The 16,649-nt window shown below is 38.9% G+C and overlaps 1 protein-coding gene across 1 annotated transcript in view; it reads left to right on the forward strand.

Moving 5' to 3' along the window:
- Window positions 1–16,649, forward strand: part of LOC124775227 (voltage-dependent T-type calcium channel subunit alpha-1G-like) — a 790,960-nt gene that overhangs the window by 289,396 nt on the left and 484,915 nt on the right. Inside the window, exons 6-8 of the mRNA XM_047250065.1 lie at window positions 1,569–1,661; window positions 6,608–6,786; window positions 10,292–10,428. Coding sequence (XP_047106021.1) covers window positions 1,569–1,661; window positions 6,608–6,786; window positions 10,292–10,428 — 409 coding nt within the window. The remainder of the gene's footprint in view (window positions 1–1,568; window positions 1,662–6,607; window positions 6,787–10,291; window positions 10,429–16,649) is intronic.

A 16,649-nucleotide genomic window follows, 5' to 3' on the forward strand; every position in this document is an offset into this window, starting at 1 on the left:
AAAGGCATCGTACCTCATTAAACAGAAAATACAAATATAATTCTGTATGAAAAATTAGTGTTGTACTTCCCCCCTTTCACCTGTTCATACCATAGAACGTTTCATGCCTCTAAATGATATCTTTGTGAGCTCATATGTGCACATTACAGCAAAATGAAAAGTTTCCGACCTGATAAAGAAGGAGATAAGCTCAACATGTAAAAGGAATACAACATAGACATATTTCGCAGATCTCTTTCGATAATTCACTTCATAACGATTTTCTTGACTGATATGATTTCTCGGGTGTTCCTGGAGACTTGAAATAGTTTTTCGGATAGTCAACCTGATAGATGATTACATCTCGATGAAACCATTTTTGAAATAGTAGCTATGAGATACCGTCTATGAAACACTAGCTCTTCATCCCAGCTTTAAACCTGAAAATTTGAATTATATCGTAACTGATATCGTTTCAGCGACTGATGATTTTTTAAAATTATTGTCATATATTTGTACACCCACCAGCTCATTCTGCCTTGTGTCTATAACTTCATATCAGTTTATGAGGTACACTCAATGCCCTGGAGAATTCATTGTCTAGTTTCCAGTCTTTGTCTGACCCTACATTTATTCTTTCTACATCTTCACCAAGTTAAAAGTTAGTTATTCCTTAATACCTTACCATGTTCCACTAAACTGTACAGTAGTCTGCTAAGAAGACTGCTTTCATCCCCAAGTCCTTGTAGTAGTACATTTTGGGGTGCCATATGATATTCTATTAGCACCACAAAACCAATACATTATGGATAGACGTGTACGTTAATTTACGAATGTCGCCCACTGGATGATATGCGGTTATTCTTTATAGTAATGTTTCATTATCTAAAGTTGACGATGTCGGTTTACGGCTACGGTAGGCAAAAGGGTAATGGTCAGTGGACACTTTTTTTTTCCTGTGACAGGCGTATTAACTTTCTTGAAGTTACAAGGAACTGAAGCGGTCAACTGTATAGCAGGAAGGGGCTTAGCAAGGTTGTGTACCTGTGGGCCGGTATTCATGTCCCACTGTGGCTATAATGAGTGTGATTCTGTGTTATCCCAATATCATCGTAAGTAAGCTGAGTAATACCACGGTTTCTTCTACCTCGACTATCGACCAAGAGTTCTCGTTCCCCAGTGTTAACCAACTTGCTCTCCATGGAACGTTTGTACCCTGCATACGTTAAAAAATTAACGAAACTCACGTTCTGTAACAATACGTAAACTTTTCTTTTCTTTTCTTTACATTTTGTGACTGGATGAACAGTTTTTGACTGTACTTTATTTGTGCACGAGATAAGTCTTTCTTTCCTGAAACAATAGCGGTAGCTACCCTTTCAGCATCCTAATCAGACCTAGAACATTGCTTTTCTTAATAGTGTAATGTCAAGATTTGTTACTCACTGTTTCACCTCCTTATACTGCAAATTGTGAAGTGCTTGAAGGCTATAATACCTTCAGATTAAATAAGATAGTAAGTAATAGTTTTATTAGTCATGGTAGTAAAATGCTGTTAATACTAATGGAACCTGGATCACATGTTGCAGGTCATCAGTCTCGAAGGCTGGACGGATATTATGTATTATGTACAGGATGCCCATTCGTTTTGGGACTGGATATATTTCGTATTGCTCATTGTGGTAAGTAGGTTATCAAATTACTTTTTTCCTTCTGCTTTAACTCTTTTGCTTTTATTGGTATTGGATTTTATGTTGTATTCATAACATATTAACTTACTATCTCTTGTTAAGTTATTGGAATTTAAATAGATGAAAAATATTGTAGCTTTGTTTAAATTTGTACCCTCGCTCATAATGGTAACATATGCGCTAGACTAGATTATTTTCAAATTATTAAACACAGGTATACAATATTTCAAAATGAGCGTAAGAAAAATAAAGTAAATTACAAATAAGACTGGTAGACTTAGGAAAGGATTTTCGCCAGATTAATCTCAACTGGTTACTGTTCTTATTTTTTCGTTACGAAGCTAAATGATAAGCTTCCGAGTATTCTCAGTAGAATTGTCCAAAACATTGTCGTCTCTTCTCCAGAAGAAATCTAGAGAATAAGAATGTGAATTCGCGGGGAATGGGCTAAAGACATTCTACTAGAAATATAACACATAAATTGCCTGCGATACCTAATATGTTACTCTTCAAAAATTATTTCAGACTTCCTCATCCCCTTTGCCTACTTGGGTAGTTAACATTGCATTTTACGGCAGAAGTAAAATAATCATTTTCTGCATTCTCCTGTTACTGTCAACATTATTTCAGTTGACGTGGAGATGGTGGACGTTATGAGCTGAATCAATAAGGTGCGTATTAGTGTACTGAGAACGAATGGCGGGTAAAGAAGTAAGAGAAGCTGAAAGCCCAATTTTTTTCTGCTCGGTGTTCCGTCGTTTAAATTATAATGCCAGCTCTCGACTGCAGGGCAAATTAATGACACTAGATGCTTAAAAGTGCTGTCGAAAGCCCTGATTTCTCTATTATTAGAAGATATAGCTACAGAGATAATAAACTTAAAATGTAAACAATATTTGTTTAGAACATTTTATAGAAAATTTAAATTGCCAGAAATATACATTAAAAGAGTTGAGGAAAAATGGAAATTAGTTATTATGCGCAGTTATACCTAATAAATAAACGAGGTACTTACGCGAAAATCATCGAGGAAAAATGCTGTGTTCCACAAAATAATGTTACCCGAATGAGCTGCAAATCAATTATCAATGCATTATATTTCTTATAGTGTGATCGTAAATTCTGTAAGGCAGTTTATGAATACGAAAAAGCATATTAACATTGTTTTGACTTTGATACCAGCTTTCTTCACCATTGCGTACCCCGACGTAACGTGATCTGTTTGTGGTTTTATAATCTGAAATTTTTCTGAAAGGTAGAGTGTCTACCATATCTACAGGTGAAATATGTAATGATTTCCTCTGAACGACTGTTCGTTCACAGCTATGACACATATGACAGGTCTTATTTCTGATGTAAGCATCTGCCAGCCTCTTTGAAAGGTAGTCGCCTGTAGCGGTGATGGTTATAACGATTTAGTTTCTTTTGTCTCGTACATGCCCTTCATCCTGCAGCAGGAGCATTGCACAGAGTCTAAGGCGTGACTCAAGAAGCAGCAGATGGAAGTTTTTCCAAAGCTGCAAAGAGTGTACAGAAACGTTTCCGTAAAGCATAGTTCACAGATTTATTTCCCACTCTTTGTTGCCCTTAAGAACCCACTACTCTACGAATCCTGTCCATTACTGCATTACTAGCTATTATGTGAATGGCAGAAAGCAATGTATATAGACATAAATGATATTTCATATGCAGTTTCAGAAGATTTGAATCTGTTGTTTTTTGCAGATGATACAAGTACAGGAATAAAAATAGTACCAGTACTCATACTGAATAAGCAGCTAGTTGAATATTTGAAAACATCAACTGATGGTTCAAGACAAATGGATTACCACTGAATTTTGAGACGATTCAGTGCATACAGTTCAATACTTCTCATAGAACTCCACAAGCTACAACAACTGGTTACGCAAACAATGAAATACAAGAAGTAGGAATTTTTAAGTTTTTGGAACTGTAATCACAGCCGTAATTTGAAAACCCACTGCCTATAATTAATGAACCCTGTTAGTTTACTTTGCACATGATCACCGCTAGGGAGAATTTTAGAATGGAGATGTTGGTTTATTTTACATTTTTCTACTCATTAATGAGCTGTGCAATGATTGTGTCCGAAAACTAAACGTACAGGGAGAATACTTTCAGAATGCCAGAGCATGTTATAAGAAATATATCACTTGTTAGCTCTAGAACACCCTGCGGAAACATATTCAACAGAAGCTGGGTATTTTGACAACTACTTCATAATACGTGTATTTATATGTGTCGTTTTCCTTTAGAAATACTTCTTTCTTCTCGGAAAATAGTGAAAAGCATGAATATAACATCAAGTAAAATAGAATCTATCAAGACTTCAGTGGGAGAATATGGGTACATATGTATTAAACAACGTTTACTGATTAATTTCTCGTTCACGAGGTACACAGCCATGTAGAACTTTTTAAAGGACATCATACTCTTCGCTGACTATATAACTTATTCTTTGACAATTGTTATTTCGGCCTTTGGGTTGTTTACAAGTGGTCCTGCAAATGGCTTTGCTTGAGCACATGTCAGACTTTAAAATCCTCTCACATGTATGCATGTCATCGTCAAACATAAGCTTTTTCAGTGTAGAAATAGATTAACATCAAACGTGCGCGAAGCCGTTTACACCGTGATATGATGTAAATTTCGAGCAATAATATGGTTTTCGACAGATACACAATCTGCTCAAAAGTATCCGGACACCCAATGTGATGCAGAACTGACCACTAGATGTAACGAGAGGCGGACCCGGCAATATAAAAGGTGGTGAGGAGTTCTGTTCTGTCAGACAGGCAGTAACAGTAGAATGAGTCAGCCAGGAGAGAGCACTCACTTCGAATGTGTCACCTGAGTAACAAATCCATCAAGCAAGTACAATACAGCACTAGCTGTTGATAAACCTTTCGGGATGTGAGGTTGTGGTCCAAGAAACTCTTGTGTTCCTGACGTTTCGTCCATGACTGCGCTGGATATGCTCAGAGGCGTTCCACCGCTGAGTCTTACCAACTCGGCAAGATTCAGCGGAGGAGCGCCTCTGAGGATGTCCAGCGCAGTCCTGGACGAAACGTCAGAAACAGAAGAGTTTCTTAGACCACGACCTCACATCCCGAAAGGCTTACCAACAGCATTGTCATCCGGTCGTGTAAGTCTTCATTCTACACTACAGTACTTCTAAAGCTGCCCATGTCGACTGTGGGTGATGTGATCGTGATGTCGAAATGAGTAGGACCAACCGCAGCTAAAACAACACCAGGGGGCTCATATAAGGACCTCATATACTGACGGACAGGAACCATAGAGCATTGCAGAGCGTGGTTGTAAAAAGCTGCGTGAAATCAGTGGAAGCAATCCCTTATGAGTTCCTCATCTCTACCAGTAGTCCAGCTAGCACAATCACTACGCGTAGAGAATTAAAAAGCAGCTCCTCATAAGCCACACGTTTCTGTAGTCAATTCTCATCATGTGTAGTGCCAACAGTCAAGAACAGAGGACGTGGAGCTACGACGTTAGGTTCTGTTCCCCCTTATTGCTGCTAAGAAAACGCTAAGTGCGGAAGGATACAGCATTGTACGTAGGTTGGAACTTAAATAGTGGCAACACTGCTGTGGCGACACTATACAATGGAATCTACTATTGTCGCTGATAGCACACGTTGTTGACATTCCTACCTTACCTCCGAGCAAATGAATTCGCCCGTCCCACGTCACCGGCGTGCGCACAATCGAGGGAAACACAGTCACTTGCGAGCGAGCGGTCTAATGTAACGGTGTCACTATGTTATCGAGACAGGAACAACGGAGAGAAGTTGAATGCGCCAGAGGTCGTACAGCACGACAGTGTCATCAAGGTCTTCAAGAGGCGTGCGAAAGAAGCGGCGACCCTTTCTGCCCAATCCACCCATCATTTTGCACGACAATGCGCGGGCGCATACAGCGCAAGCTGTGGCTGCTCTGTTCAGTCGATGGGACTGGGAAGTACAGTGCAATCCATCATTCTCCCCGGACTTAAGTCCTTGTGACATTGATTTGTTTCCGAAGATGGAGGAACCACTCGTGGCATTCTCTTCGGAACTGTTCCAGAGATACGACAGGCAGTAGATCGCTCCATTCGCACCATCAACAGAACAGGTTCTGCTAACGGTATACTAAGCCTTCCACATAGCTAGCAACGGGTTCTACGCAACGCTGGTGACTACTCTGAAGGACAGCAATAGGTGCAAACATGTAACTCTTTTGTATCGGCTGTGAATAAATAGTTGCCACTATTTAAGTTCCAATCCTCATATACTTGCTTTAATGGACGAGGAGTTTGGGGACGGTAATTGTTTATATAAGCATGACAATACAACCTGTCACAAAGCACCTTGTGCGAGGCAATAGTTTGAGGGCAATAGTTTGAGGACAATGGTTTGAGGACAATAACATTCCTGAAATGGACTGGCCTGTCTAGAGCCCCGACCAGAACCCAATGGAACACCTTTGGGATGAGTTACAACGTCGCTTCCGCTCCAGACCCCAGCCTTCGCTGCAGCGTCCAACATCATCTGTTTTCGGCTCTTGAGGAAGAATGGTCTGCCCTTCTTCCACAGACATTCAGACCCTTCACCGAAAGTGTCCCCAGCTGAGCTGAAGACGTCATGGTGAACACGCACCATTTTTAGGGAAATCACGGAAAACCTAAATCAGGTTGGCCGGAAGCGGGATTGAACCGTCGTTCTCCCGAATGCGAGTCCAGTGTGCTAAGCACTGCGTCACCTCGCTCGGTCCACTAATAGGTGTTCGGATACTTCTGATCAGTTAGTCCATCTGTAAGCTGTAGTGCACCCATTGCTGAAGATATTTCGAAAATAAAATAAGTTATTTGGCGTGTGTCGTATTTTGGTGGCTGTACCCGGCGATGGCGTGTTGCCGCAGATCGGATCGTTCTTCATGATCAACCTGTGCCTGGTCGTCATCGCGACGCAGTTCTCGGAGACGAAGAAGCGCGAGATGGAGCGCATGCGCCTGGAGCGGGAGCGCTTCCGGTCCAGCAGCACGCTCGCCTCCAGCACCAACAACTCCGAGCCCACATCCTGCTATGCAGAGATCGTCAAGTAAGTTGCAAACTTGAAGCATCTTAATAAAAGTTTTTCTGCACTCACTCTATCGAATTGGGCGAACTAGTGTCAAGTGGGTGTAAGATTTTAAAATTGCCATTATTTGTGTAGCTGATTCGATGACGTTAAAGACATGTCGTGCCTGAAGAACTAAATATTATAGGACAATAACATTCACAAATCTTATTGTATCTTTGTGCTGTGATAGGTGTTTAATTAACATATTTTTCCAGAATGAGATTTTCACTCTGCAGCGGAGTGTGCGCTGGTATGAAACTTCCTGGAAGATTAAAACTGTGTGCCGGACCGAGACTCGAGCTCGGGACTTTGCCTTCTGTTGGCAAGTGCTCTACCATCTGAGCCACCCAAGCACGACTCACGACCCGTCCTCACAGCTTCAATTCTGCCAGTACCTCATCTCCTACCTTCCAAACATAACAGAAGCTCTTCTGCGAACCTTGCAGAACTAGCACTCCTAGAAGAAAGGATATTGCGGAGACATGGCTTAGCCCTAGCCTGGGGAATGTTTCCAGAATGAGATTTTCACTCTGCAGTGGAGTGTCCGCTGATATGAAACTTTCTGGTAGATTAAAACTGTGTGCCGAACCGAGACTCGAACTCGGGACCTTTGCCGTCGCGGAAGAGCTTCTGTGAAGATTGGAAGGTAGGAGACTAGGTACTGGCAGAATTGAAGCTGTAAGAAGGGGTCGGGAGTCGTGCTTGGGTAGCTCAGATGGTAGAGCACTCGCCCGCGAAAGGCAAAGGTCCCGAGTACGAGTCTCGGTCTGGTACACAGTTTTAATCTTCCAGGAAGTTTAAACATATTTTTATTGGTTCATTACTCTGATACCTTACAAGTAACGAATTTCATTAGGGTATCTTTTGTGTTATATGTTTTAGATACCATTGTTTTTAAGTTAATGATCCTAAATTACATCTATATATGACGATGTCCAGCGTATCCAGGGAGTCTTGCATGAGAGACAATTGCAGTCACAAGTAGAGATCTTGAGTAATAACCACTTGTCTGCTATTGTAAATTATTTATTTAACGACCATTTTCGTAGCCTAAAAGCCGAATCATCAGATTAGATGTGGTGAATAATGTCATTAAAGTTGCAACGTGGACGGGACCTAACATTCCTTGACCAGTTCATGTTGCAACTTTAATGTCATGATTCTTAACAGATCCTTAACATCTGTTTGCTGCAGAAGTTTAGAGCATATGCTAAGTTGGAATGTAATAAATTTCCTAGAGACCGAAAAGCCTATGTCTATGGATCTGTAAGGTTTTAGAAAACATCGAAACATCATTCGAGCGAAACTCAGCTTGCCCTTTTCACACATGACATTGAAATTACAACATGGAAGGGACAAGGAATGCTCGGTCCAGTGCATGTTGCAACTTTAATGTCATGATTCACCTTATCTAACCTTATGATGTGGCTTCTAAGCTACGAAACCGATCTTCAAATAAACCATTTACAAGAGTAGCCAAGTGGTTATTATTCAAGATGTATACTGCTAGAAAATATTTACAAAATAAATTTTTGTTCATATATTGATAACGATAGGTTGAAATTAAAAATTATAAAGCTGAAAAAAGAAATGAAGACACATCTGAGAAATCCCTCTTGACTACTACAAAGTACAACAAACAAAAATGTCAATGAACAATAATCCACCAACTGAGACACAGGTCATAATCATTATAAAAAACTTTATTCCAATACACCGTTTGCTTACAAAGGTTAACATCTGGCCATATTAATGGAGCTATTACATTATTTTTATGACTTCCGTTTTTTAAAGTTGACTAGCATAAGCAAAGCTTAAGCAAATGCGTTATGAAAGCAACGTCTTTATGAGTTGTTTCTGTACAGTGCAACCCAGGACCGTCATTCGACTACATGAATGTTAGAAATGTCCCTGTAAAACTGAGTTCTTAACAGTCTATGACTGAACCAAGACCGTCTTCGCCTTCCCATCATGCATCCTAAACGACTAAATTGCCAAATTTTGCACTCTGTTATTTAATTATAGAATATGAAATTGTGGTGTCTGTTCTTTCAGACATTACAATAACTGTGACAGTCCCGTATATTAAACATATGTGTTCTACTTGACTATAGATCAAAACAAAAGCTTTTATTAGTTGCAAGTTGGATAAAATTATTACTTATACGTGATCGCATGTATCGGATAATTCAGATGTAAATTAGTAACGACTGTTTTTACAAACATTGGTAACGACTACTACAGTAGTATAAATTTACCAACCACATCCCTGAGATACATTTCAGCATTTCAGTCCCTAAATTTAAGGGCAAACCCAGTCAGCGGCAGGTAACATTAGTTGTCTCCCCCCCCCTCCCCCTCACATACGTCCAGAAAAAAAATCATCAGAAACTGAAGTCATATCCTGCCCCACCAAAAAGACATGTGTTAGTTCAGTATGAGTTTGAAGAAAGCCAGAACATGCAGCGGACATTGACTTGTACTAAATGTACATAGCCATAAGTCATGAAATGTCAAAACTATTTCGTCATTCACCGTGAAAATAACAATGCTTGACCACCTTACGTCGGGTGCTGAATATGTCCTTGTCTACAGGGTGTTACAAAAAGGTACGGCCAAACTTCCAGGAAACATTCCTCACACAAAAATAAAGAAAAGATGTTATGTGGACATGTGTCTGGAAACGCTTAGTTTCCATGTTAGAGCTCATTTTAGTTTCGTCCACCTATGCTCAATGGAGCACGTTATCATGATTTCATACGGCATACCCTACCTGTGCTGCTAGAACATATGCCTTTACAAGTACGACACAACATGTGGTTCATGCGCGATGGAGCTCCTGCACATTTCAGTCAAAGTGTTCGTACACTTCACAACAACAGATTCGGTGACCGATGGATTGGTAGAGGCGGACCAATTCCATGGCCTCCATGCTCTCCTGACCTCAACCCTCTTGACTTGCATTTATGGGGGCCTTTGAAAGCTCTTGTCTACGCAACCCCGGTACCAAATGTAGAGACTCTTCGTGCTCATATTGTGGACGGCTGTGATACAATACGCCATTCTCCAGGGCTGCATCAGTGCATCAGGGATTCAATGCGACAGAGAGTGGATGCATGTATCCTCGCTAACGGAGGACATTTTGAACATTTCCTGTAACAAATTGAAGTCACGCTGGTACGTTCTCTTGCTGTGTGTTTCCATTCCATGATTAATGTGATTTGAAGAGAAGTAATAAAATGAGCTCTAACATGGAAAGTAAGCGTTTCCGGACACATGCCCACATAACATATTTTCTTTCTTTGTGTGTGAGGAACGTTTCCTGAAAGTTTGGCAGTACCTTTTTTGTAACACCCTGTATATGTGTCCGAATGTTGTGGAAGTCAACATACTAAAAAACAAGTCTGTGACTGTCACCATGGAGTGTGCCTTGTTGAAGTCAGTTTTAATTCGAGGCTGTGAGAGTGTGGTGTTGTGTCGGCAGGTACGTGGCGCACCTGTGGCGGCGCGGCAAGCGGCGTCTGATGAAGAAGTGGCGGGTTTGGCGCTACCGCCGGCAACAGCGCCGCCAGGCCAAGGCAGGCGCCATCTCCCTGCAGCACTGCGGCAACAACGGCGCCGGTACGACTCCCGCTGCAACCCCGTATGGCATATACTATAGTCGAAAAGGCGTAAGAAGCTTCCTGACAGCACGCAGCCGTCAGCAATGTTGCCAGCTTTCAAATTCGATACGTAAACGGCTGCAGGTGAACACCACAGCCAATATAGAGATGTGATAACACTGAGGCATTGCAATACAGACATTTACAAAATCGCATTACGTTACTGGTCGAGGTTGTCATGCGAAGCTACCGCGACCAGCCCATGGTAACCGTCAGGGATCGGCTTACGCCAACTCAACTATAGTCTGATTTATAAACTATGTTGCAGCAACTCGTACGATTGTCACTTGGTCGCGACAGTACAGTCTGAAGTACCAATGTTCACCGTTTACCACACAAACAATGACGATTACTTGACATTGTCAGCCGTATTGGTAATCATTTCAGAATCAAAACACGGTTGTTCTTCTATAAGCTCACATAAAAATATACAATAATTACTAGTTTCAGCGAAATTAAGTCGCTATCTTCAGATAATTTGCATACGAAAAAAATATATGGGGCCAATGCATTTCGTCGACTGTTCACATTAATTGGACGCAAACGTAATGTACATACAGGAACAATTATGGAAAATTCTAACATAAAACCAATATAAAATGCACACAAATTCAAAGTAAATTAGATTAGATTAGATTAGATTTACTTTCATTCCAATTGATCCATAGTGAGGAGGTCCTCCAGGATGTGGAACATGTCAGAAAAACATCAATACATGACAAATATTTACAACTAAAACAAATAAGCTAATGTACCATTCCACAGGTCCCAAGTGGAATGATCGTCATTATTTAATGAACAATATATGAAAGTCATTTTACAAATACTAAAGCACTGAATTTAAAATAAAAGTTTTTTATTTATTTATAAGGTAATAAACATGTAATACAACTACTATAATACTTATTTACAATGAACACATTACTGCACTGAAATGGTGCAGAAGTTAGATTGTTCTTACACACACACACACACACACACACACACACACACACACACACACACACACACACACACACACACACATATTTACAATGAACACATTACTGCACTGAAATTGCGCAGAAGTTATATTGTACTTATATATATACAAATCAGTTGGTTTTACTGAGAAATTCATCAATGGAGTAGAAGGAGTTGTCCACCAATAAATCCTTTAGGCTTCTCTTAAACTGAATTTCATTGGTTGTTACGCTTTTTATGGCTGCTGGCAAGTTATTGAAAATGTGTGTTCCTGAATAATGCACACCTTTTTGTACAACAGTAAGTGACTTTAAATCCTTGTGAAGATTATTCTTATTTCTAGTATTGATTCCATGAATTGAGCTGTTGGTTTGAAAAAGTGATATATTTTTAATGACAAATTTCATTAAGGAATAAATATATTGAGAAGCAGTAGTTAGTATCCCTAGTTCCCTAAACAGGCTTCTGCAGGATGTTCTTAAGTTCACACCACATATAACTCTTACTGCACGTTTTTGTACCCGGAAAACTTTAGCTTGGCTTGATGAATTACCCCAAAAAATAATCCCATATGACATTATGGAATGAAAGTAAGCATAGTATGCCAGCTTTTTCATTTTTATATCCCCTTTGTCTGACAAAATTCGCATTGCAAACAGAGATTTGTTAAGACGCTTCAGCAGTTCTGTGGTGTGGTCCTCCCAGTTGAATTTATTATCAAGCTGTAATCCCAAGAATTTAACACTGTCCACTTCTTCTATCTTCTTGTCATCGTATGTTAGACATATACTCGTGGGACACCCCTTACAATTTCTGAACTGCATGTAGTGTGTTTTTTCGAAGTTTAGTGACAAAGAATTGGCTAGGAAACAGTGATTAATGTCTACAAATATTTTATTAGCTGATCTTTCTAAGACTACGCCTGATTTGCTATTTATTGTAATGTTTGTATCATCGGCAAACAAAATGAACTTGGCATCTGGTAATGTTACTGATGAAAGGTCACTGATATACACAAGAAATAGAAAGTAAGGGCCTTAAAATGGAACCTTGTGGGACCCCACATGTAATTAGTTCCCAGTTGGATGATGCCTGATAGCTTGATACATGTCTTTTTCCTAGTAACACCCTTTGTTTCCTGCCAGAGATATAAGATTTGAACCATTTTGCAGCATTTCCTGTTATACTATAATACTCTAATTTACTTAAAAGGATATTGTGATTTACACAGTCAAATGCCTTTGACAGATCACAAAATATACCAGTTGCCTGCAATTTTTTGTCTAATGAATTAAGCACATTTTCACTGTAATTGTAGATAGCCTTCTCAATATCAGAACCTTTTAGAAATCCAAACTGTGACTTTGACAGTATGCTATTTGAGATAAGATGGTTATAAAGCCGACTATACATTACTTTTTCGAAAATTTTTGAGAATGCTGGCAACAGTGAAATTGGACGGAAATTTGATGATATTTCTTTATCTCCCTTCTTAAACAGTGGCTTAACTTCAGCATATTTCAGCCATTCAGGAAATATTCCACTGATAAATGACTGGTTACACAGATAGCTTAATATGTTACTTAGCTCAGAATCACATTCTTTAATTAACTTTGTTGATATTTCATCATACCCACTAGCTGTTTTTCATTTTAAAGATTTTATGATGGACATTATTTCTGTTGGGGTAGTGACGGTCAAATTCGTGTTATGGAAGTTGCTTGAAATTTCTGGTCTGAGGTATTCCATAGCAGCATCTACCGAACCTGACAACCCCATCTTTTCGGTAACAGTTATAAAATGTTTATTAAAAAGTTCTGCAGCACTATACACATCTGTCACCAATGTATCATTTACTCTTAATGCTATTTGTTCCTTTTCATGTCTGGTTCTACCAGTCTCCTCCTTCACTATATCCCATATTGTCTTTATTTTGTTATCTGATAGACTATCTTTTCCTTGTAATATATTTGCTTTGACATCCATATTACAGTCTTTAATATTTTGCAGTATTTCTTGTAATGTGCTATAGCATCAACATCGGAACTGTTTCGGATTGACAGATACAGTTTTCTTTTTGTTTTACAAGATACCCCTATTCCTCGAGTAATCCATGGCTTTTTTGTAGACTTTGCTCTAACCTTGGTAAGTTTTGCGGGAAAACAGTGTTCGAATAAGGTAAGCACTTTATTAGCAAAAGTGTTATATTTTTCATTCATGCCATGAGCACTGTATACATCAGTTCAGTGAATGTCTCTGAGGAGTGTCCTAAAATAATCAATTTTTGGCTTATTGATTACCCTCTTGAGCTCAGATTTAACAGATATTATATCCTGTTCAGTATTAACATTTAACAGATGGAATTGCATGTCATGGTCTGAGAGGCTATTGACTATTGGTTTTGTAATATAATTTTGTTCATTGGACTTTTCTATAACGATATTATCAATGGCTGTTTGTGAGCAAGTGGCTACCCTAGTGGGGAACTTTACAGTGGAAATTAAGTTGAATGATAGTGTTACTAACTCAAATAAGTTCTTATTGGGAGAGTCTTTAAGGAAATCTACATTGAAATCACCAGCAACCACTATTTCTTTGTTTTTTGTTGTTAAATGGGCCAGTACAGCTTCAAGGTGGTTTACAAAGAGATTAAAGTTACCTGCAGGTGTTCGATATACACTTAATATTATGAAGGATTTTTTGTGAAATTCTAATTCTGTTGCACATGCTTCCATATGCTGTTCTAGGCAAAATTTATGAATGTCTATGTTCTTAAATTTATGACAGTTCCTAATGAATGTGGCAACTCCTCCTTTCTCCATTTCTGATATACAAAATTGAGATGCTAACCTAAACCCTGTAACACTTAAAAGTTCTATACCAGTGGTCACATGATGCTCAGAGAGGCAGATTATGTCAGATGGGTTTGAAGACTCTAATTCCTCTATGCAGATAGTTAATTCATTAATTTTATTTCTCAGTCCTCGAATATTTTGATGCAATAAAGATAGCTGACATTTCACATTGACTGAGTTAAAATTTGGTAGAGTTATCTGCTGACTGTTGAAAATTCTTAACCAATAGCTGTTTACGCTGATGTAATAAGCTTGAATTATGTTTTTTTGATTTCTTTCTCAAACTTAAGGTTTGTCTCAGTTCTAACCTCTCTTAAAATTTGCTTTCTTTCTCTCCTCCCTATCCTAAAAAAGGGTCTTTTCTGAACCCTATAACCACTGGTATTTTACCACTCATGACAGTGCCTCTCCCCCTTTAACTTTCCTGCTATTTCCTCAGCCAGTTTACTCTTCCCCTTCCTGTTGAGGTGAAGGCCATGCCTAGTATAATCCCACCTACTGAGAGATTCAACAGGAACCCTACCAATGTGTGACCCTGCACCCGACATAAGAAGCCGTTGCAGCTCCAAATTAACTCTCTTGACAGAAGAGTTGAAATGAGGTCGGTCATGGCGCCCAAGAACAGATACAAACTCAACACTAGTATGCTTCGATGCTGATGCAATCTTCGCCAGGTCACACTCTATACTGTACCCAGGATCTCTGTAAATATACCATATAGAGACGATATTCCATAGTACTGTCTCTCATCATACGATAATAGAATAGCTGTGCAAACAGTGCACAATAGTCACAAATAAAATACGTAATATGTCTATAAAATTCTTTCATGTTGTGTCCTTGTTGACATCTGTTAGGAAACTTATGAGGCAATCATCGGAATACACTATGTTTCCAGGTAACACCAGATGACAGGAGACTTTTACAACATACAGTTATATCTTCGAAACAGAATGTAAAGAATTTTGCATTTTTTATAATCTTCGTTCATACAAAAATCTATAAAAGTAAAACTATTGTTACAAGAATATTTTCATTATATCACGTATCAGTCTTATGGAGATTGTTACCAGATATATAAAGTGTTAAAGTATTAACGTTATAATAACGAATTCTTGGTATAAAAAGATTAAAATTATGAATACAGTGTTGTGTGACTTTACTACATGCGAGTGTAGACTCTCGTATAATAATGTGTTTTTAATTATTTGTATCGAGTAGCTCGAGGTCTAGGTTATGGTCCAACGCACTAAGTCTGTTATCTGAGTCATGGTTTAAGTTACGATATGTGTTTCATATTCACTAATTATACAAAAGTTTCGGACCAAACTTCATCTTCAAACTTAAAAAACGAGAGAAGAGTTCCAAGACGAAACCATATAAACAACACAGGTGGCATGTTGTTATTACATATATAAAACAAGCTCGTGAGCTCTATTTTAATCCACTGCAGCACCTTCCAGCGCTATATCACATACCGTTATGTAACAGACATGAATATATTAAAAAATCATTAGTGGAGTATACACAAAAACAACAGTACAAACCTTAGAATACCAGGTTTAAAACACACTGGTGAGCTCTTTTTTAATTTCTTGCAGCGCCTTCCAGCGTAATATGTTGAAAAAAAGGTGTCAATGCAATGAATAATGAGACCAGTACAAAGCTTACAATAGCAGGTATCAGATCTCATTAATATCAAAAAAAACTACCAACTTCATAGAATATATCAATTAATAATACTCCAAAGATATAATCGTTTGTTGTAAAAGGCAGCTGCCATCTGGTGGCACCTCAAAACACAATGTACGATTATTCCATTGAGTGCTTCTCATAAGTTTCCTATCAGATGTCAACAAGGACACAACATGAAAGGATTTTATATACGTCTTGTGTATTTTATTTGCTACTATTGTGTACTGTTCACACAGCTATTCTCTTATTGTATGACGAGAGACAATACTGTGGAATATCGTCTCTATAAGGTATATTTACTACGAATTTGTCTGCATTTTGTGTTGGTTTCATGTTAGAATTTTCCATAATTGTTCCTTTATGTATATAACAGGTGTGTCCAATTAATGTGAACAGTCGACGAAATGGATCGGTCCTTAAAAAACAATTACAGAAATGAAATAAAGACGGCGATTTAATTTCGCTGAAATGTGTAATCATGGTATATTACCTCAATAATAAGAAGATAACCGTGTCTACAAACAATGATCTTTGCCGCTCGCTACTAGTGCTGCGTACGCGCTAAGGGCACTTGCCCCTTACTGCGCCCCTCACATCGGCCACCAGTTGGCATCTGACAGCTGGCGGCCTCGAGTCTTCCCAACACTTAACGGGAGCCTGACATTGC

Source organism: Schistocerca piceifrons, chromosome 2, assembly GCF_021461385.2.
Source record: "Schistocerca piceifrons isolate TAMUIC-IGC-003096 chromosome 2, iqSchPice1.1, whole genome shotgun sequence".
Taxonomy (NCBI): Eukaryota; Metazoa; Arthropoda; class Insecta; order Orthoptera; family Acrididae; genus Schistocerca; species Schistocerca piceifrons.